General features: G+C 38.4%; 1 protein-coding gene across 4 annotated transcripts in view; it reads left to right on the top strand.

Annotated features, from left to right (window-relative positions):
- The window catches only part of POGLUT3 (protein O-glucosyltransferase 3), a 38933-nt gene extending 16334 nt beyond the window's left edge, over positions 1-22599 (top strand). For 2 of the 4 annotated variants that reach the window (XM_027979172.3, XM_027979171.3), the window contains 7 exons: positions 5351-5548; positions 9952-10238; positions 13402-13618; positions 15283-15479; positions 16777-16971; positions 18812-18916; positions 20180-22599. In XM_027979172.3, coding sequence (XP_027834973.2) covers positions 5351-5548; positions 9952-10238; positions 13402-13618; positions 15283-15479; positions 16777-16971; positions 18812-18916; positions 20180-20305 — 1325 coding nt within the window. In that variant the 3' untranslated portion in view covers positions 20306-22599. Of the gene's footprint in view, positions 1-5350; positions 5549-9951; positions 10239-13401; positions 13619-15282; positions 15480-16776; positions 16972-18811 lie in introns of all 4 variants that reach the window. The other 2 variants (XM_060399696.1, XM_060399695.1) reach the window with 1 other exon arrangement.
- The last annotated feature ends 1208 nt before the right edge of the window (positions 22600-23807 follow it).

Below are 23807 nucleotides of genomic sequence, written 5' to 3'. Positions count from 1 at the left end.
TACAAATAGCTGAGAAAAGAATAGAAGGCAGAGAAGGAAAAGAAAGATATACCCATCTGAATGTAATTCCAAAGAATAAGAAGAGGTAAGAAAGCCTTTTTAACTGGCCGGTGCAAAGAAATGGAGGGAAAACAATATAATGGCAAAGACTAGAGATCTCTTCAAGAAAATTGGAGATTCCAAGGGAACATTTCATGCAAAGATATGCACAACAAAGGACAGAAATGGCATGGATTTAGAAGAAGATATTAAGAAGAGATGGCAAGAATACACAGAAGAACTATACAAAAAATATTTAATGACCCAGGTAATCACGATGGTGTGATCACTCACCTAAAGCCAGATGTCCTGGAGTGTGAAGTCAAGTGGGCCTTAGGAAGCATCACTATGAACAAAGTGGAGGTGATGGAATTCCAGTTGAGCTATTTCAAATCCTGAAAGATGATGCTGTGAAAGTGCTGCACTCAATATGCCAGCTAATCTGGAAATCTCAGGAGTGGCCACAGGACTGGAAAAGGTTGGTTTTCATTCCAGTCCCAAAGAAAGGCAATGCCAAAGAATGCTCAAACTATGCACTATTACACTCATTCCACATACTAGCAAAGTAATGCTCAAAATTCTCCAGGCTAGGCTTTAACAGTACATGAACCGAGAACTTCCAGATATTCAAGCTGGATTTAGAAAAAGGTTGAGGAACCAGAGATCAAATTGCCAACATCCATTGGATCATAGAAAAAGCAGGAGAATTACAGAAAAACATCTACTACTTCTTCATTGACTATGCTAAAGCCTTTGACTGTGTGGATCACAACAAATTGTGAAAAATTCTTCAAGAGATGGGAATACCAGACCACCTTACCTACCTCCTGGTAATCTGTATGCAGGTCAAGAAGCAACAGTTAGAACTGAACATGAAACAATGGACTGATTCCAGATTGGGAAAGGAGTATGGCAAGGCTGTATATTGTCACCCTGCTTATTTAACTTATATGCAGAGTACATTATGTGAAATGCCAGGCTGGATGAAGCACAAGCTGGAATCAAGATTGCCAAGAGAAATAGCAGTAATCTCTATATGCAGATGACACCACCCTTATGGCATAAAGCAAAGAGGAACTAAAGAGCCTCTTGATGAAAGTGAAAGAAAAGAGTTAAAAAGCTAACTTAAAACTCAGCATTCAAAAAACCAAGATCATGGCATCTGGTCCCATCACTTCATGGCAAATAGATGGGGAAACAATGGAAACAGTGACAGACTTTATTTTCTTGGGCTCCAAAATCACTGCAGATGGTGACTGCAATGAAATTAAAAGTTGCTTGCCCCTTGGAAGAAAAGCTATAATCAACCTAGACAGCATATTCAAAAGCAGAGACATTACTTTGCAACAGACTTCTGTATGGTCAAAGCCATGGTTTTTCCAGTAGTCATGTTTGGATGTGAGACTGGATCATGAAGAAGGCTGAGCACTGAACAATTGATGCTTTTGAACTGTGGTGTTGGAGAAGACTCTTGAGAGTCCCTTGTACTGCAAAGAGATCCAACCAGTCAATCCTAAAGGAAATCAGTCCTGAATATTCATTGGGTTGACTGATGCTGAAGCTGAACCTCCAGTACTTTGGCCACCTGATGTAAAGAGCTGATTCATTAGAAAAGATCCTGATGCTGGGAAAGACTGAAGGCAGGAGGAGAAGGGGATGACAGAGGATGAGGTGGTTGGATGGCATCACCAGCTCAATGGACATGAGTTGAGCAAGCTCTGGGAGATGGTGAAGGACAGGGAGGCCTGGCATGCTGCAGTCCATGGGGTCACAAAGAATCTGACATGACTGAGCGACTGAACTGAACTGAACTCACAGTTAATTTACAATGTTTCAGGCCCACAGGAAGGTGATTCAGTTATACACATACACATATATTATTTTTCAGATTATTTTCCACTGTAGATTGTTATAAGATATTGACTATAGGTTCCTGTGCTATATAGTAAATTTTTGCTGCTTATTGCATATCTAATTTTTAAAATTAGAAATCAAGCATTCTATTCACACTAAGTCAAACAAGTGAAGTCAAAATGTCATACAGTTTTTAATGAGGTAAAAATTCATGTTTTCTAAAATATATATAATACATACTATTTATATGTATACAAAAACTTTTCTACTTTGCTTGATAAAGGCTTGAGAAAGAACTTCAGAAGAAAAAAAAGAGATGGAGAAATTGGGAAACATAAGTAAATGAAATGGGAGCACTGAATATGAAATGACAAAAGTGAAACAAACTAGATAAAAGTAAAGGATCATCATATAGTCCATTTGTTTTTAAACATGGCTGCTCAATAGAAACATACCTGGAGCTTTAGAGAAAAAAAAGCAATAACTGAACACTTGTATTTTTCAAAAAAATACCAAGATAATTCTGATACACATCTGGATTTCAAAAAATGATTACAGGTTTTTCTATTAGTTCCTAGTTTTGGGTGATATAGAGTTCTATTATTTTTCTGTTGACCAGTCATGATACAATGGTATTAAGTGAGCAACAGTTACATAATCACAATAGTAAAAGATGCTTATCAGTTTTCACAATCAATCAGTTCAGTTCAGTTCAGTTGCTCAGTCGTGTCTAACTCTTTGCGACCCCATGAATCGCAGCACGCCAGGCCTCCCTGTCCATCACCAACTCCCGGAGTTCACTCAGACTCACGTCCATCGAGTCAGTGATGCCATCCAGCCATCTCATCCTCTGTCATCCCCTTCTCCTCCTGCCCCTAATCCCTCCCAGCATCAGAGTCTTTTCCAGTGAGTCAACCCTTCGCATGAGGTGGCCAAAGTACTGGAGTTTCAGCTTTAGCATCATTCCTTCCAAAGAAATCCCAGGGCTGATCTCCTTCAGAATGGACTGGTTGGATCTCCTTGCAGTCCAAGGGACTCTCAAGAGTCTTCTCCAACATCACAGTTCAAAAGCATCAATTCTTCGGTGCTCAGCCTTCTTCACAGTCCAACTCTCACATCCATTCATGACCACTGGGAAAACCATAGCCTTGACTAGACGGACCTTAGTCGGCAAAGTAATGTCTCTGCTTTTGAATATGCTATCTAGGTTGGTCATAATCAATAACCAAACACAAAATAAAAGATAATTACAATTGCAAGCCATATGGGGAACATGATTAACCTAACTATAGAAAATAATTACATACAGTTTGGGGAGGGGGGTCAAGCAGAGTGATGTGGTAAGTGGAAGTGCGTACATGCACATGTTTTCATCTGTCCAGCCAGTCTATGTCTTTTGGTTGGTGCATTTAATTCATTTATATTATGATAACTATCAATATGTATGAACCTGTTACCATTTTCTTAATTATTTGGGGTTCATTTTGTGTAGGTTTTTTCCTTCTCTTGTGTTTCCTGCCTAGGGAAGTTCCTTTAACATTTGTGATAAAAGTGGTTTGGTGGTGCTGAATTCTCTTAACTTTTGCTTGTCTGGAAAGCATTTGATTTCTCCATCAAATCTGAAGGACAGACTTGCTGGGTAGAGTATTTTTGGTTGTCGGCTCTTCCCTTTCATCACTTGGAATATATCATGCCATTCCCTTCTGGCTTGTAGAGTTTCTGTTGAGAAATCAGCTGGCAACCTGAAAGGAGTTCCCTTGTATCTTATGTGTCATTTTTTCCTTGTTGCTTTTAATATTTTATCTCTGTCTTTAGTTTTTGTCAGTTTGATTACTATGTGTCTTGGTGTGTTCCTCCTTGGGACTCTGTGCTTCCTGAACTTTGCTGACTATTTCCTTTCCCATGTTAGGAAAATTTTTAGCTATTATCTCTTCAAATATTTTCTCAGGTCCTTTCTGTCTTTCGGCTCCTTATGGGACCCCTAGAATGTGAATGTTGATGCATTTAATGTATCACAGGTCTCTTTGGCTGTCTTCCTTTTTTTTTGTTATATATATTTTTTTTATATTCTGTTCTGTGGCATTGATTTATACCATTGTGCCCTCCAGGTCACTTATCTGTTCTCTGCCTCTGTCGTTCTGCTCTTGATTCCTTCTAGTGTATTATTCAATCTCTGTTTTTTTGTTCTTTGGTTCTTCTAGATCTTTGGTATGCATTTCTTGCATCTCCTCCGTTGTTTTCCCAAGATCCTGGATCATCTTCATTATCATTATTCTGAATTCTTTTTCTGGAAGGTTGCCTATCTCCAGTTCATTTAGTTGTTTTCTCAGGGGCTTTATCTTGTCCCTTCATGTGGCAGATAGCTTTCTGCTTTTTCATCCTGATTAACTTTCTGTGATATGGTTTTTTCTCACATCTGTGGTATTGTGGTACTTCTTGCTGCTTCTGTCTGCCCTCTGATGGAGGAGCCTGAGAGCTTGTGTAAACTTCCTGGTGGGAGTGACTGGTGGTGGGAGAAATTGGGTCTTGCTCTGGGGGGCAAGGCCTTGCTCAGTAAAGCTTTAACCCAATTATCTGCTGATGGGTAGGGTTGTGCTCCGTCCCTATTAGTTTGGCCTGAGGCAACCCAACCCTGGGGTCTATGGTTGGGTTAATGGCAACCTCCAAGAGGGCTTATGCCAAGAGGAACCTTCCAGGACTGCTGCCGCCAGTTCCCCCATCCCTGTGGTGAGCCTCTGCCAACCCACACCTCTATAGGAGACGCTCAAACACTGGCAGGTAGTTTTAGTTCAGTCTTCTGTGGGGTCAGTGCTCCTTTCCTCAGGGTCTTGGTGTGCACAGATTTTGTTTGTGCCCTGCAAGACTGGAGTCTTTTTCCCCAGGCCTGTGGAAGTCCTATAATCAAGTCCTGCTGGCTTTCAAGGTCAGATTCCCTGGGGATTCCCAGTTGCCTTGTCATATTTCCCAGGCTGGGAAGACTGACATGGGATTCAGAACCTTCACAATGTGGGAGAACTTCTTTGGTATTATTTTTCTCCAGTTTGTCGGTCACCCATCTGGTCAGTATGGGATTTGATTTTTTCGTGATTGTACCTCTCCTACCATCTCACTCCAGCTTCTTCTTTGTCTTTTGGTGTGGGGTATCTTATTTTATTGGGTACCAGCATTCTGTTCGTGATTCTTCAATAGCTACTTGCAATTCTGGTGCTCTCACAGGAGATGAGCACATGTCCTTCTATTCTGCTATCTTGAGTGCAGGCCTCAGTTGCTTGGTTTAGAAGACCTAAACCAAATATAGTTCCTGGTGTCAAAGATCTACAAAACTAAAATAATTTTGTTTACCATTGATAAAATGGTAAAAATAATAAACTTCTGTGAATGTTAAATAGAAGAAAAAATAAACTTCTGTGAAACAGAACCATGAAATAGAATTACTTATACTTTTTTTTTTTTCCAGGTCAAACACTCTTCAGAGTAGTAATCAAATCTCTGTCACCTAAAGAGTTAGTTCGGATTCATGTCCCTAAACCTTTGGACAGGAACGATGGAACATTTTTGATGCGATATAGGATGTATGAAACTGTCAGTAAAGGGCTGAAGATAGAAGTCCTTTATGGTGATGAACATGTTGCTCAGTCTCCCTATATTTTGAAAGGTAAGTAATTATTACATAAACCAGAGCCAACCTTATGTGTAGAACCCATAGCTTTCAGATTGCATTATGATGATGTTAAAGACATGTGCAAAAGGATAAATGTGATATATGTACCTCCTGGAATTCAATTCTCTCGATATCTTATGGGAGAGAAAAACTAAGTAATTTAAACAGATTTAAATGACAAGCAAAAATATTCTTGTGTATTTACCCAGGTAGTTACCATATTTAGTACTCTTCATTCTTTTGCATAGATACATGTTTTCAGTTAGTACTATTTGCCTTTTACCTAAAGAATTCCTATTAACTTTTCACTTAATGTGAGGATGATGGTGATTAGTTCTTCCAGCTTTTAGATATCTGATAATATCTTTATTTTGTCTTTATTTTTGAGAGATATTTTGCCAGGTAGAATTATCAGTTCAGTTCAGTTCATTTGCTCAGTCATGTCTGACTGTTTACAACCCCGTGAACTGCAGCATGCCAGGCTTCCCTGTCCATCACCATCTTCTGGAGGTTGCTCAAACTCATGTCCATCGAGACAGTGATGCCATCCAACCATCTCATCCTCTGTCATTCCTTTCTCCTCATGCCTTCAATCTTTCCCAGCATGAGGGTCTTTTCTAAAGAGTCAGTTCTTCGCATCACATGGCCAAAGTATGAGAGTTTCAGCTTCAGCATCAGTCCTTCCAATGAATATTCAGGACTGATTTCCTTTAGGATAGACTGGTTGGATCTCCTTGCGGTCCAAGGAACTCCCAAGAGTCTTCTCCAACACTGCAGTTCAAAATCATCAATTCTTCAGTGCTCAGCTTTCTTTATGGTCCAACTATCACATCCATACATGACTACTTGAAAAACCATAGCTTTGACCAGACAGACCTTTGCTGACAAAGTAATGTTTCTGCTTTTGAATGTGCTGTTTAGGTTGGTGATAGCTTTTCTTCCAAGGAGCAAGCAACTTTCAATTTCATGGCTTCAGTCACCATCTGCACTGATTTTGGAGCCCAAGAAAACAAAGTCTGTCACTGTTTCCATTGTTTCCCCATCTATTTGCCCTGAAGTGATGGGACCGGATGTCATGATCTTTGTTTTTGAATGTTGAGTTTTAAACCAGCTTTTCACTCTCCTCTTTCACTTTCATCAAGAAGCTCTTTAGTTCCTCTTCACTTTCTGCCATAAGGGTAGTGTCATCTGCATATCTGAGGTTATTGATATTTCTCCCGGCAGTCTTGATTCCAGCTTGTGCTTCATCCAGCCAAGCATTTCACATGATGTACTTTGCATATAAGTTAAATAAGCAGGGGGCAATATACAGCCTTGCTGCTGCTGCTGCTGCTGTTGCTGCTGCTGCTACTGCTACTGCTAAGTCGCTTCAGTCATGTCCGACTCTGTGCAACCCCACAGACAGCAGCCCACCAGGCTCCCCAGTTCCTGGGATCCTCCAGGCAAGAATACTGGAGTGGGATGTCAGTTCCTTCCCCAATGCATGAAAGTGAAAAGGGAAAGTGAAGTTGCTCAGTCGTGTCCGGCTCTTCTCGACCCCATGGACTGCAGCCTACCAGGCTCCTCCATCCATGGGATTCTCCAGGCAAGAGTACTGGAGTGGGGTGCCATCACCTTCTCCATACAGCCTTGACATACTCCTTTCCCAATATGGAACCAGTGTGTTGTTCCATGTATGGTTCTAACTATTTCTTCTTGACCTGCATACAGATTTCTCAGGAGGCAGGTAAAGTGGTCTGGTATTTCCATCTCTTGAATTTTCCTCAGTTTGTTGTGATCCACACAGTCAAAGGCTTTAGCGTGGTCAATGAAGCAAAAGTAGATGTTTTTCTGGAACTCTCTTGCTTTTTCTATGATCCAATGTATGTTGGCAATTTGATCTCTGATTCCTCTGCCTTTTGTAAATCCAGCTTGAACATCTGGAAGTTCTCGGTTCACGTACTGTTGAAGCCTGACTTGGAGAATTTTGAGCATTTCTTTGCTAGCATGTGAAATGAGTGCAATTGTGCAATAGCTTGAACATTCATTTGCACTGCCTTTCTTTGGGATTGGAATGAAAACTGACCTTTTCCAGTCCTGTGGCCACTGCTGAGTTTTCCAGATTAGCTGGCATATTGAGTGTAGCACGTTCATAGCATCATCTTTTAGGATTTGAAATAGCTTAACTGAAATTCCATCACCTCCACTAGCTTTGTTCCTAGTGATGCTTCCTAAGGCCCACTTGACTTTGCGTTCCAGGATGTCTAGCTCTAGGTGAGTGATCACACCATCATGGTTATCTGGGTCATGAAGATCTTTTTTGTGCAGTTCTTCTGTGTATTCTTACCACTTCTTCTTAATATCTTCTTCTTCTGTTAGGTCCAGACCATTTCTGTCCTTTATTGTGCCCATCTTGGCATGAAATGTTCCCTTGGTATCTCTTAATTTTCTTGACGAGATCTCTAGTTTATCTCATTCTATTGTTTTCCTCTGTTTTCTTGCATTGATCACTGAGGAAGACTTTCTTATCTCTCCTTGCTATTCTTTGGAACTCTGCATTCAAATGAGTTATTCTTTCCTTTTCTCCTTTGCTTTTGATTGACAAGTTTTTTTCCCTCTTTGAATACTTGAAGTATATTGTTCTGCTGTCTTCTATATCTGCTCACTTGCATTATTTCCAGTTATAAATCTGCCATTTTCTATATCCTTGGTCCCCTGCTAAATATTTTTCTCTTTATCAGTTATTTTGAACAATTTGATTATTATGTGCTTTGGTGTAGTTTTCTTCATATTTCTTATGCTTGAGATTTGTGGATCTTTGGGTTTATAGCTTTCATCAAATCCAGCATATAAGAGGCCATAAGTTCTTCAAATATTTTTTCTGTTCTATCTCAGCTCTCCTCCAAGAATTCTAATTACCCATACATTAGACTTGAAATTATCCCATGACTCAATTATGCTCTTTTCATGTAAAATTATATTTTTCTCCATTTTATTTTGTATAGTTTCTATATGTTTAAGTTTACAATCTTTCTATTATGTTCAATTTGTCATTAATTTTATCTAGTGTGTTTCTCATTGCTCAATGCTTTCTCGTCTTCTTGAGCTTTTCTCTAGGATGCAATTAAGTTGTTTAGAAGTAAGTTGATCCTTCAAATTTTCTTTTACAATTTATTAGGCAGGTCGAAAGCCATATTTAGTCTAGGGCTAATTATTCCTTACTACTCAGGCAATACATCTCTGCATATTCTATCCAATTTCTATGAATTAGGATGCTTTCCAGTTTGGTTTGTATGAATAGGCACTTTTTCCAGCCCTGTATGAACCATAGGTACTTTTGCCTCTAATCCTTATGGCCTCATGGATAGTTCTTTCTTTGTTTTGGACAGTTTATTCAAACATATATATTGCTCAGTATGCCTTAAATATTTGAGGGGAACCTTGTACAGATCTCTCGAGTTCTGTCTCTGTGCAGAATGTTCTACAGCTTCTGGCTGCCTTGGACTTTCAGCTCTGTCTCAACTCAGTGAGACTTCTGGGCTCTGCCCAGATGGTTCCTCCCTGTTGCACAACCTAGAAACTCCCTTGGGCAGTAAACTTGAGGAACTATAGAGTTTACATCATTTGTTTGTCATCTCTCAAACTCTATTCATTGCCTAATGTCCAATGTCTTAAAAAACTATTGTTTCATATATTTTATCCATACTTTGGTAGTTTTCATTAGGAAGCTAAATTGACCCCTATTTCTTATGCTGGTCTGAAGTAGAAATCCTCAAGAAAATTAAATAGCTTTTAAAATTATTTTTATATTAAATATGGCTATATTGTAAAATAAGATAATTTTTGCACAAATTCTTTTTTAAATGAGTCTTCAGAATAGTTTCATACTTATGTCTGACCACTTTAAGCTTACACTTCAAGATGTCCCTGAGTTTCATATTTCCTTTCTGAGATGTGCTGATGGAGGTAATTTTAGGGATTCAGAGGAAGAGACCTCATCTTGTCTTTAAAAATCACCAGCCTTACTACATAATCATGCCTAAAAAGGGATACATTCTCTCTTTCCTTGTTGAAAGGTAAGTTTTATGCCCATCAGCCATTTATAGCTCATTGTAAATAAATTTATCAGTGAATTGAATGAGTAGGTCACATTGGGAGATAATATGCTATATGTTACATTGGGGGAGTATATGCTATACTAGGTTATCTAGGGTGGGGTGAAAAGGGGTCAGAGGTAAGAGCACAAGACTCTGACATTACTTTCACCACTGATTTGTTTACAGTAGATTATCCCTGTCTGGATAATCTTAGAGTTTACCAAGAAGTCATCCCATGCTCACATCAGTGGCAGAAACAACTCCTTGTGTTGCTTTGCTTGTTAATGGAGCTTGGCATTCCACATGTTTTGCTTTCCTTAGGACCAGTATACCATGAGTACTGTGAGTGTCCAGAAGAGGATCCTCAGGCCTGGCAGAAAACTCTGTCTTGTCCAGACAAGGAACCACAGATTGAAAAAGATTTTGCTTCTTTCCCCAGCATTAATCTCCAACAGATGCTAATTGAAGTTCCGAAAAGGTTTGGGGATGAGAGGGGTGCTATTGTTCATTACACGATTCTCAATAACCACATCTACCGAAGATCTTTAGGGAAATACACAGACTTCAAAATGTTCTCAGATGAGATTTTGCTGTCACTGACAAGAAAGGTATGAGAATGAATTCGTTGATTCCAAAACCAAAATAGTTTAAATATTTATTTGAAACCTTTAATTCTTAGAATAATAATGGTAAAGAATGAAAACGGATTCCAGGCTTGAAAACGTATATCTGTCTACCACCTAATTATGGATCAGTTGGATTTCTTTTTCCTTTAATATTTAAGTTAAATCGTTTGAGCCCCATCTCAGGTAGGTAGACCATATAGCACTCTCCCAAGTCTTCTGTGAAATCCCAGACATTTATAGTTGCAAGGTGAATTCTTCAGCTTCCCCATTCCTGCTGAATACTCCTTCCATTCAGATTTCACTTCGTGCAGCAGTTTTCTTCTTGTCACCTCAAAATAAGTTGAACTTAGGACACATTTTCATTGTTTTAATCCTAAGTGCTTCTAAAAGATCCTGTGCATGGCACACTTTGTTGAATGTTGAGGTACCAGAGAGAGGTTATTTTGTGCCAGTGTAGAATAGGCGAAACAAAAATCCTAACATGTAAAAATAGACATCCCTGTGTAAAATCAGACTCTTGAGTCATCCTTACCTCTGGGAATTTCTCACTGGCTGACCTTGATCTTCATGTCTAGGCTTCTTATGAAACATTACTATTACTACTACTACTACATCGCTTCAGTTATGTCTGACTCTGTGCATTGATGGCAGCCCACCAGGCTCCCCCGTCCCTAGGATTCTCCAGGCAAGAACACTGGAGTGGGTTGCCATTTCCTTCTCCAGTTTTCCTTTAAAATTGGAGGAAGTTACAGTTCAGTACACACAGGCAAAGTCGTATCCGACTCTTTGTGACCCCATGGACTGTAGCCCACCAGGCTCCTCTGTCCGTGGAATTCTCTAGGCAAGAATACTGGAGTAGGTTGCCATTGCCTTCTCCGATGAAACATGACTGGAGCTTCTGTTTTCCAAAAGATTTCACATCCCCAGTACCTCCTCCTTCTATCCCGCTATTCAGCCCCTCTTTCCATATTTACAAAACTTCTATAAATCCTCCTAAGCAGAGCAATTCAAACTACCTTTCGTTATTCCTTATTCCCAATCGTGCAGAATAAAAGAGGAAGAATGGGCATTTTTTTTTTACCTCTCTCATCTAGAAGGGCCATGAAGGTAGTTTTCTTACCCAAAAGCCACCTTTCCTGACATGACTTATATATTCCCAAGCACATGAAATATGGGACTGCAATCAATTCTTATTTTAAATAAGAGTTGCCTCCTGCCTCCCCATCAGCCCATCATATGAGCATATTATAGGCATCTGATCCTAAAGGCAGTTCCTTCTTCCTGGACTACCACCAGTCCACTCTGCCCTGTGTTTATGTATCTCTGTGCTTATGTGGTTTTCAACTAGGAATGATTTGCCTCTGAGAGGAATTTAGCAATGTTGCAACTGGGGACTTGCTACTGCACCTGGTGGGTAGAGGCCAGGGATTCTGCTAATTCTACAATGTGCAGGACAACGCCCACAGAATAGAATTACCCAGACCAAAATGTCAGTGGTGCCAAGATTGAGAAATCCTCCTCTACAGTGAGAACTTCTGATGTGGCACTTATGGACTGTAGCCCACCTGGCTCCTCCATCCATGGGATTCTCCAGGCAAGAATACTGGAGTGGGTTGCCATTTCCTTCTCCAGAGGATCTCCCCAACCCAGGGATCGAACCTGGGTCTCCTGCATTGCAGGCAGGCTCTTTACGGTTTGAGCCACCAAGGAATCCCTTATTAAATAAGCTACTAAATGATAGTAGGGGAGCACTAGGGTGAAGAATCATATTTTGCCCTTCCCTTTTGTTCCAGGTTCTTTGCCCAGTGACTAAAAATGGATTTAAGATAAACGAGACTCACCTCTGGTTTTTGAACAGCTCACTCTAGGGGAACTTGTTTTTGTTATTCGGAAGTGAGGATGGGATATGAATACAAGCAACATTATACCACAACACGATAGGCACATAAGAAAAGTATGTACCCAGAGTTAAAATGTCCAAGGAAGGCGAGTCATAGAGGAGGTAACATTTGCTCTGGGTGTGGAGGATGAAAAGAGATTGCCAAGTGAATAAGTAGGAGAAGGGCATTCCAAGTAAAGAGAATTACATGTCAAGGTGGGTGGGATTTTCAGAGAGTAAGGTTTTCTGGTACTTGGGCAGATGGAAAATGAGATTCAAAGCTAAGCTGGAGCAAGATAGTGAGGGCCTGAATTCCAGCCAGGGGGTTTAGACCTTGTCCTATAGGATTAAGGTATTGTTAAGCTTAGCAGTAACATTAATTTGGGTTTTAGAAATTTGAACAACAATGTGGACAGCAGGAGAGGCTAGAATCAAAACATCTAGTAAGGGACAAATATTGGAACAATCTAGGGAAGAGATGATAAAGGCCTAAACTAAGGCACTGAGCATGAAGATGGAAATGGAGAGCAGATCCCAAAAACAAACATGGTTGTTATAAAGAGTTTTGATAGCAAAGGAAAACCAAGGGCTTGGGTCTAAATTTATAGATTCTCACTTAGGCTGCTAGCAGAAAGGGTGCTTGAAACCATTCATTCACGCCTTTCTGCAAAGTTTCCATACCTATAATTACATAAACACAACAGTTTTAAATGCCAGCTCTGAAGAGAGGTGGCTAATTCCTGCTTAAGTGAATTGTCATGCATCATCCTCACCCTTGATTTTCTTCTTGCTTAAAAAAAATTTTTTTTATTTGTTTATTTTTGGCTGTGCTGGGTCTTTGTTGCTGCACAGCTTTTCTCTAGTTGCTGTGAGTTGGTGCTACTTTCCAGCTGTGGTGTGCAGGCTTCTCATGGCTGTGGGTCTCCTGTTGCCAAACATGGGCCGCAGGGCACACAGGCTTCAGTAGTTGCAGCACGTGGGCTCAGTAGTTGTGGCGCATGGGCTTAGTTGCCCTGCAGCATGTGGGATCTTCCCTACCCAGGCATTGAACCTGTGTCTCCTGCACTGGTAGGAGGATTCTTTACCACTGAGCCACCGGGGAAGCCCCTTGATTATCTGATACTACTGATGACTGAGAAGCATCCTTCTCTCTTCTATTTTCAAATTTGTTTTATCAGAATTTTTTTAAAAGTCAAAGAACCAAAGCATTTCGTATCAAAGACTGAGGTCTTCCCGACACTGATAAACATTCTTTTGTTTATTTAGGTCCTTCTCCCAGATTTAGAATTTTATGTTAATCTTGGAGACTGGCCTTTGGAGCATCGAAAAGTCAATGAAACCCCTGGCCCTTTACCTATCATTTCATGGTGTGGCTCCCTGGATTCACAAGATGTTATCCTTCCAACATATGACATCACCCACTCTACGCTGGAAGCTTTGAGGGGTGTTACAAATGATCTCCTATCTATTCAGGGAAATACAGGTAAAAGTCATTCTCTAAGAAAAAGCTTAAAAGTAAAAAAGGTGAATGTTCACTCAGAGAGAGTACGTCTATATATTTAAATAACCATTGTTCTTTTCTAACCAGGAAAAGAGAAAAACAGCAGTCTAAACTCTAAAGTGGTTTTTGTTTAGGATTCGTTTAATTCCAAAATCAAAGATAAATGAGCTGGGCTAGTAATGTCCAAAACCTACTATAACTGAGTCTCCTTTGAGTTGGTCACATGTAGATACCATTTTAAAATATATTAAAAAAATTTTTTTATTCATTTTCTTTTAAAAATTGTATTATTTATTTATTTGGCTGCATTGGGTCTTAGTTGCAACTTGGGGAATCTTCGTTGCATCATGCAGGATTTTTTGTTGCCACTCAGACTCTCTAGTTGTGGTGTGCAGGCTCAGTAATTGTCATGCGTGGTCTAAGTTGCTCCGTGGCACATGAGACCTTAGTTCTCCAACCAGGGATCAAACCTGCCTCCCCTGCATTGCAAGATGGATCCTTAACCACTGGACCACCAGAGAAGTCCCGTAAAAATAGTATTTGGTAAAACTTTCACTTAATGGTGACTCCAGTGCCTTTATATCACTGGATATAAATTCTGAAAAATATAAAGTTATATTCATATGTAAGAGAACTATGATATAACTTGGATATTACAACCTCCAGTAAGAAATTCTCTTTCCTGTTTCTGTCTCTCTTGATGCTTTACAATATGAATTCCTTCCCTCATATTTAATGGCCTTAGGTTTATGGTAATACACACCATTTTATTAAACTGAACTCCATGAGTAGAAAAAAACACTGCCTGTCTTTACAAGGCTTCATTTCTATTTAGAGCAGTTCAAGTGGACTTATTTTGTAGATAAGACTAGAGACTCCTTGTAAAGTCTCTAAAGGTAATGGGAAATGAAAACTGACCTACTTTTTATTTGATATCGGTAAATTCCTGAAAAGTGTGCTAAAATAGTAAAGAGGTTGACCATCCCCCTAGTTTCTGTGATTTATGATTTATCCCTTAGAACACTGAGAAGTGTTAATGACTTCTTTTTAGAATGATAGAAAGAGATCTAAATTAATTCTTCCTGATTATTTCCCTCCCAGGAAAGAGAGAATATAAATATATATACATAGTTTAGTTATACATATGTATTTTCATTTAGCAGCATATTAGAAAAATTCTTCAGTATATTCAAATTGATGTGCTTAAAATTCTTACGACCTAAGAATTAAAGTTGTGTGGGTATTACTTAATTGTATAGTTTGTTATAGTCACTCTAAGAATGGCAGTCTAGTGTGTGTGTGTGTGTGTGTGTGTGTGTGTGTGTGTGTGAAGCACAAAAGATGGAAGAAACTAATGTGAACCAAGTCATGGAATCTTTTTGGTTTGAACTTGATCCAGCATTGTTTTGGATAATTCCTAAAGTCATACCACAGGAACTCAACCTTTCGAGGGAGCTATCATTAGTACACAAAAGGATAAAAATTAGAGCATATTTTTCAGAAGTTACACTTACTTTAGAAGATGTGTTGATGATAAAAGAGCTTTAGCATCTAAATAACAAAGGTAGATTAAAGATGATTATACTTACCATAATACAAAAATGTCAAATTCATATTAGTATTTTTTTATGGTCTCAAACATCTAGGACCTTCCTGGATCAACAAAACAGAGAAAGCTTTCTTCAGAGGTAGAGACAGCAGAGAGGAGAGGCTCCAGTTGGTGCAGCTGTCCAAGGAAAACCCACAACTACTAGATGCAGGAATCACAGGATACTTCTTCTTCCAAGAGAAAGAAAAGGAGCTTGGAAAAGCTAAATTGATAGGTTTCTTTGACTTCTTTAAGGTATGCGATTAGGTCTTCCTGGATAGATATGAAGTGATGAACTTGTGTTAAAAGTCAAACAGACAGGTGGGGTTGGGCAGATTTCTACCCAGATTTTATGACCCAGCACACACGTTCTTTTCAGACACAGAGAATTACAAAACTTATGCAGTTTCTTTTTCATTTGTTGTTAACTTTGTCTACAAATAGCTCAGAACTGTATTTAGTACTCAAAATAGAGTACAAGGATTAATTTAGGATTTTGGTATATTTCCATGTTTTTCTCTTTTTTGTATTTTTTTAAATAAACTGGGAATATAAATGTCTCTTACATAAAATGATCTTATAAATAAAAAGAGTTTGAATTTCATGCTAGTAAAATGATGTTCAAGTCCCAGCTCTAGTCCTGCCTCTGCTACTAACTTTGGGGCTGTCATCTCTTTAGCACCTCTCGCCTCTAGCATATGTGAGCCTGCTCAGCTCCTTCAGAGCACCGTATATGAGGCTCAAGGAGATAGAGGTGTGAACAACGTGACAAAACTAACTGGCTGTGACAAAATCTAACGCCCTTGGTACCAATTATTTAAGAAAAAATTAATTAACAAATCTGTATATCCTCTTCCTCTCAGTGTGGTATAATGAAGAGAGCATGGGATTTGGGCTCATTACAACAGAGGTTTATAAAGATTTCTGAAATGAGTTTTATCATTTATAAGAAAAGAGATGATATCTGCTTCACATTATTATAATTGAATGAAAAATGATTTTGAAATTTAAATCAAAGTTTATTAATCCAACGAACATGTCAACAGTATATGTACTGTGTCGCCAGCATCACACTAGTCCTTGGTCTTCTCCAGGTTTCTGTTTCCTCAGCTCCAAAACCGAACTTTGAGATAATGCCTTCCCTTTTCATACTTACATGGGTATAAGGAACAAATGAAATAATGTATAAATAAAAGTGTAAATTATTATCAATATTAAGCTTTAATAAATATAGAGCCTTGGAAATAGTTTTCTTGCCTGGTTACAGAAATCTGAATTCCCCATTACGTAGACATAGTTAAAATAGGCATTCCTATTTCCTAAAATTATTTATCACCTTATCTTTAAATATGTTGTATTTCTTAAAATTGACCTGACGAGTGGTGCTTATGATTTTAATACAAAGAGAAGATGTGTGTTACAAAATAAAATGTAAAGCTTCTAAATATTAAGTTGGAAAATAATTTCTTTATATTTAATATTACAGTGTTGACCAGACACAGAAGTGAAGCAAATGACTGCTAAAACTTTTATGTTTGTTTTAATCTTTTAGTACAAGTATCAAGTGAATGTGGACGGGACCGTGGCTGCTTATAGATATCCATATCTCATGCTTGGTGACAGTTTGGTTCTGAAGCAGGACTCACCATATTACGAACATTTCTATATGGCACTGAAGCCGTGGAAACATTATATTCCAATTAAAAGAAATCTTAGTGATCTACTAGAGAAAGTTAAATGGGCCAAGGTATGCTTTCCATAATTTTAATTTCTTTAGGCAATAACAAGTTCACCAGTATTATTTAGTTACACAAGTTTTATCATAACACAATTTGACATAATTTAGGCAAATGAAATTTTATTTTGTGAAATTTTTGTTTCCCTGAAATCAACATCAGGAAGAATCAACATCAGAACCATTTTGAATGCCCCCTATCAGTATGTTTGAGGATTTTTAGAAGATTTGAAGTACAGTGTTACATAGAATATAGGTTTTCCTAAAGGATCACTATTCATGCACACACACCAAATACAAGTAACACACACCAAATGCAAATTACAGATTAAAAAGACCAGGGTTAAAGTGCTTTATGCACAAGAAAATATTTAAAGCAATTATGGTACCCTTTTGTTTTCCCCAGTTAGAAAAAAAGGCACAAGTTTTTAAATTAATTTTTATTGGAGTAAAGTTGATTTACAGTGCTGTTAGTTTCTGCTGAACAGCAAAGTGAATCAGTTATACATACACACATATCCATTCTTTTTTAGATTCTATTCCCATATAGGTCATTACAGAGGACTGAGTAGAGCCCCCTGTGCTATACAGTAGGTTCTTGTTAGTTATCTGTTTTATGTATAATAGTGCATATTATGTCAATCCTAATCTCCCAATTTATCCCTTCCCTTTCCCCCTTGGAAACCATAATTTGTTTTTTATATCTGTGACTCTATTTCTGTTTTGCAAATAGATTCATTTGTGTCATTTGTTTTTAGATTCCACACGTAAGTGCTATCATATATTTGTCTTTCTAAGTCTTAACTTCACTCAGTATTTAACTTCATTCAGTATCAGCAGCTGCAAATGGCATTATTTCCTACTTTTTATGGCTGAGTAATATTCCAGCCATATTTGTGTATATGCACCACATCTTCTTTATCCATTTATCTGTCAGTGGACACTTAGGTTGCTTCGCTGTCTTGGCTGTTAAAAATAGTGCTGCAGTGAACATTGGGATGCATGTATCTTTTTGTATGGTTTTCTCGGGATAACAAGTTCTTAATGAATGCATGCTATACAACATCCCAAGAATCACAAGCTTTCCGTAAAATAAGAATTCTTTCTTTTAAAGGAAGAATACTAAAAAGCTCTTGTATTTTATTGTGAAATTATAAAATTTACCTTTCCATTGTAAGTCTATTCTGTTTCTGAGAAGTAATGTGGCTATGGAAACAACTGGATACCTGACACAGAATATTTTTGTGACCCTTTATAAAGAGTCAGAATGGCTTGCAAATGACTTTTTCTGGGAGCAGCATCATATAATGTTAGATATTTTATAAAAGTATAATTAGGAATATTGACTATTCCTGGTATTGAAGGAATAGCCAGTGAGTACTAATAACTGAATTTTTGATTACAACAATAACACAGTCTTTCATGAGTACCCTTTTAGAACAATTTTTGGTTCAAGCTAAATATTTAAATAAGATGTTATAGCATAAAAACTAATTCGTTCTATTCTAGTTTGTATGTTAATATCAAGCGGAGAGAATTAGATTGAGGGAACAGATGATGAGCCCCAGATTCCCTGAGTAGCTTGGAAAGTACCAAGACGGTCACAATAGGGGCTGTATGTGGACTGTTGCACTAGGGGGATCCCAACCATGCATGATTATTTCCATATATAGCAGAGATGTCCAGGAAAGTACTTTGTTTCCATAGCCTCATTCTGAAGTTATATTTTCATCATGTTTCATCTCTCCCATGATGTTCACATTCAACCCTACGTCTGTCCTACCTCCCTCTTAGCTTTCTCTGTGGGTTGCAGGAGTAATTTTCATTCATTGTCTCTTTTTAAACTTTTCAGGAAAATGATGAAGAAGCCGAGAAGATTGCAAAAGAAGGACAGTTGACTGCTAGGGATCTGCTACAACCACACCGGCTTTACTGCTACTATTACAGAGTACTACAGGTCAGTTCAGAGGATCCATCCTGCTTGGTTGAATGTCCTCAGGCCAAAAAATGGCCTGAGTCCTTGCTTCCTGAAGGGGCTCAAGAGTCAGCCTGTGGAACTCTGGCTACCCTGAGGTACCAATCTATAGAAAGATAGTGCTAAATACTTTTGCGGCCACCATATTTTTACCTCCGTTCAGTTTTTAGAAGAACAATGCTTATAGAGACCTTACAAATATAGATTAAAAGCTCTGAACCTCAGAGAACATTTTTCCTCATATGGAAAACAGGAGGGTTAGACTAGAGATCATTAACATCTCTTTCTGCTCAAAATATCCACCTCTTCATTCTCCTTACTAATTACGATTCATGCTTTTGCTGTCAGTACAGGGTGGAAAGCAAATATTTAATTTGTTGTATAAAACAAACATGAAAAGTACAGTTGACCCTTGAACAAAATGGGTTTGAACCATGCAGGTCCATTTATATGCGGATTTTTTTTTTAGTAGTAAATATTACAGTACTGAGGCTTCCCTTGTATCTCAGTGATAATCCGTCTGCCAGTGTAGGAAATGCAAGAGATGTGGGTTTGATCCCTGGATCAGAAAGATCCCCTGGAGAAGGAAATGGCAACCTGCTCCTGTGTTCTTGCCTGGAGAATCCCATGGACAGAGGAGCTTGGTGGGCTACAGTCCATGGGGTCGCAAGAGTCAGACACGACTGAGCACGTACATGCTCACTACAGTACTGCACGATCTGAGGACGTGGAACCATGCATACTGAGGAACCACAGAACTGAAAAATCCAATGTAAAGGAATATTTCAGTCAGTGGCCAAAGTGGAGGGACATTTCACTGTCCCATCACCATTTGCAAAACGTGTATGACTACAGGCCTAAAGGGAAGGATGTATAAAAACCACAGACTTGACTTTGAGATGCTTATCATCTTTGTTCACTGATTTGAATATTCAACAATGTTAATTATTTATTAACATGTGGAGGATGAATTCAAGAAGTGCTGCTGTTCAAGTAGGAACACTTTGTTTGATGTCCCTTTCCAAGACGGTTCTTACCTATGCATAAAATAGTGGATTGGGGTTCCTTGTAAGATTATGAAATAGCACACTAGTGCCTATCGTAACTAAAGTTAAAATGTCACTTTAGGAGTGAAATAAATCAGACCTTTGGTTTTAGTCTGAAGATACACGGCAACTAGAAACAATAGCATGAGTGGGGATGATTCAGTGGAATGAAGTTTGGACTAATCTTTCCACATTCCAGAAATACGCTGAACGCCAGTTGAGCAAACCTGAAATACGTGATGGAATGGAACTTGTTCCTCAGCCAGATGACAGTGCATCTTTGTGCCAATGCCACAGGAAAAGGCCTTTAAGACAAGAGCTTTAAGTTAGTCCAGATTCACGCTCCTATGTTTGCCAGCAACAACTTTCATGGCAGCATACAGATGGAATCTAAGCTGTGAAGACAGCCTGGAAGGCTGGATGCAGGGGACTGCTTCTCTTGATGGTTTCATGCTATGTGAATGGACAGGGCAATATTAGAGTAAGTATTACCAAATATCTTAGTATATCAATATCTTTTCAGTAAAAACTGCTATCATCATCATCATAGTTTCTCTAAAAAGAAAACTTGGGGTTCATAGTAGATAGAGAGGCTTGCCAAAATATAAATAACTTTCTATGAAACTATTTACTTTTGTATTTATTGGTTTGCTTCCATCCCTTGTTCACTTTCCCTCTTCCCCTTCCAGTTATGAAGAAAATATATTTTGCAGGATGCTACAAGCTGCTTTTGGCATTTAGTAATAGCAAGTTTCCTCTTGGAAGATCTGATATGAATAATTAAGGAAGATGAGAATGACTCTGTTATTTGAGGTAGCTTGGATACTGTGGAGGGAAATTATTTTAAAGCTTATTCATATCCTTTTAACTAAGCTTTACTCAAGGTCCAAGACAAAATTAATCAGAGATAGTACCTTAAGCTAATAATTCCCAGTTGATCTGAGTTGGACACCCATCAAGGACCACCCAATTTTTTTAAATAGATGAGAGCATCCTATGGGTACCTTCATTATCTGTATATTTGAATAGATAAATGATAACTGTAGTCAGGTAGGGATCTTTAATTCTTTTTAATCTTAAAACGGGATGCTTGAGTACCTCTGCAACAAGCTCCAGGAAGCCTGATATCTTGGGATTCACTAACAAGCTAATGACAAAAGCAAGCATCTGTTCTTCACTGTACCCCTTCTGTATTTCACTGTGCTGTATTACTAAGATAAAAACTTTGGAAATTTACTTTGCCTTTTAGGACAGGGTGTAGTCTTAAGACTTACAGCCCAGAAATTCATTACACACTCCTTGTAATATCACCAATCTGAAACTCAGTTCATTAAAGAACACACTCCCCAAACAGGAAATATCCACACTCCCAATTTAAAAATATTTGCTCTTCTAATTGAAATATTTACTTAACCTGTAAAACAGTGTGACCACTTTAAATTAGCCATATTTATTCTTTACTGAACATCAATAGGGACACAGAATTTTTTTTTAACTAGATGAAAGCAAAAGCACATTTTGTAATGGTGTAATCAAAACCAAGGCCTCCCTGGTGTTCAGCAGGATAAAGAATCCGCCTGTAATACAGAAGATGTAGGAGATGTGAGTTCTATCCCTCGGTCAGGAAGATCCCCTGGAGGATGAAATGGTGACCCACCCCAGTATTCTTGCCTGGAAAATCCCATGGACAGAGGAGCCTGGCAGGCTACAGTCCATGGGGTTGCAAAGAGCCGGACATGACTGAGCCCCTATAGCATCTGTCTATGGAAAATACTACCACACGCCAGCTGCTCAGAAGTGCCAGTGCACAAGTATAAAATAAAGGGCAAGCTGTGCAGTGACTGGATTCTGTGGAGGAGACGGGTGTGAGGATATGTGAGAGTGTTAGTTGCTCAGTTGTGTCCAACTCTTTGCGACCCCATGGACTGTATGTTAGTTAATATAATAACTAAATTTATCAAAAATAAGCTATCAACATTTTGTTACAGGCAAGAATACTGGAGTGGGTAACCATTCCTTTCTCCAGGGGATCTTCCCAACCCAGGGATCAAACCCAGGTCTCCTGCGTTACAGGTGGATTCTTTACCATTTGAACCACCAGAGAAACCCCAATAAAATGTTGGAAACATGTTAGTCATCATGAGGGAGCTAGCTAAATAGATGTCTATACATCAAGGAATACAGTTTAACCATTAAAAAGAATGAATTAGCTCTAAATGCACTATCATGAAAGCTTTTCATGACAGTGTTCAGTGAAAAAAGTTATAAGAACAACATGTATAATGTGACACCGTATATGTAAAAAACAAAATGTATCCATATAGTTGAAAGGATATTCACCAATATCTGAGGAGGGGATGGAGAGAAAGGAATTTTTACTTTTCCCTTAAACCTGTCTATGATATTTAAAATGTTTTTACTGTAAGTATGAATCAGATTGGACAACAATGAAAAATATGAACCTAGGAAAAGAAAAGAAATACATAAAACATATATATAAGAAGATAAAATGAATATTTATATTTCCTTTTTGCTATTTTAAAATTTGCTATGTCTAGAATTTTGTATCATGGGATATATTATTTACACTTTTTAAATAAAGTATACTTTCTAAAGAAATTGAAAAAGATAAATTTTGTTTATTAAGAAAGAGGATCGAACCACCTATAGTTTTGGTATTTCTGTAACTGGGTTGGTCTAGTTTTAATTCTATTATGTCTTCATCAATGAATGAATTAAAACTTCTATCACCAACATTAAATCCCTAGTGAGTAGAAATTAATATTGAAGGAAAAGATATTTGGGCTTGACACCATTATTTTCTGTTATTTCAAGTGAAAATATAGTAAGTGCAGTGTCTTAGTTCATGCTACCATTACAAAAAATTTACCAGAGACTGGGTGGCTTTGACAGAAAATATTTGTTTCTCACAGTTCTGGAGGCAGTCAGTCCCAAATCAAACTGCCAGCAGACTGAAGTCTGGTGAGAGCCCATTTCCTGGTTTGCAGACTGATACCTTCTCATTGCATCCTCACCTGGCACAAAGCAGAGTGAGAGGAAGCCACTCTGTCCTGTCTCTCTTATAAGAGCACTAATTGCATCACAAGGACTCCACCCTCATGACCTAATTACCTCTCAAAGGCTCTGTCTCCAAATACCATCACATTAGGGACGAGGGTTTCAACATATTAATTTGGGGGGTCGGGTACAGGCAAACTTTCAGTCCATAGCAGGCAGAGAGAGGAAACATTCTCTCCTGACATAAGGCCAAGGTAAGAAGAAATATCAGTTTCTTATATAGAGGGGTATGAAATCATCCTTGTGGTGATGAGTTATGTTTGACTTCCATTAGTTGAGAAAAAATTAACCAAACAGTAAAAATCCCTCTGCTATGAACAGAACCAGATCTTCTATGCACAGAATCAGAGTTTATCCTGTCCCAACCACTGCTGCCCCTAACTATGCCAACCTCTCATGGAACCATTCCAGTTACCAAGATCAAAATTTTCTCTTTTAAGCCAAGTTCTATCTATAGAGCTATGTGGAAGAGGAAGCCACACTAAACACTGGTAAGCAACACTGCAACATTTCTTAAACACAGGGGAAAAAAACAACAGCTGGAGTTTGTTTATTCTATTGGAAAGAAATCACAAATCCTTTAAGTGTGCACAGGAAGGGTAGGGGCAACATATGTAGAGGGAGTTATGACTGCCAGAAATGAGAAAAGAGAGTTAGAAGAAATATTTTTAGAGGTACTTGTTTTGTTTCACCCCCAACTGGACATACACTTAAATACAGTTTGATGCTAACCACCCAGATTTAGCATC

Source organism: Ovis aries, chromosome 15, assembly GCF_016772045.2.
Source record: "Ovis aries strain OAR_USU_Benz2616 breed Rambouillet chromosome 15, ARS-UI_Ramb_v3.0, whole genome shotgun sequence".
Lineage (NCBI taxonomy): Eukaryota > Metazoa > Chordata > Mammalia > Artiodactyla > Bovidae > Ovis > Ovis aries.
The sequence above is the reverse complement of the archived record's forward strand: the minus strand, read 5'-3'. Positions and strand labels throughout refer to the sequence as shown.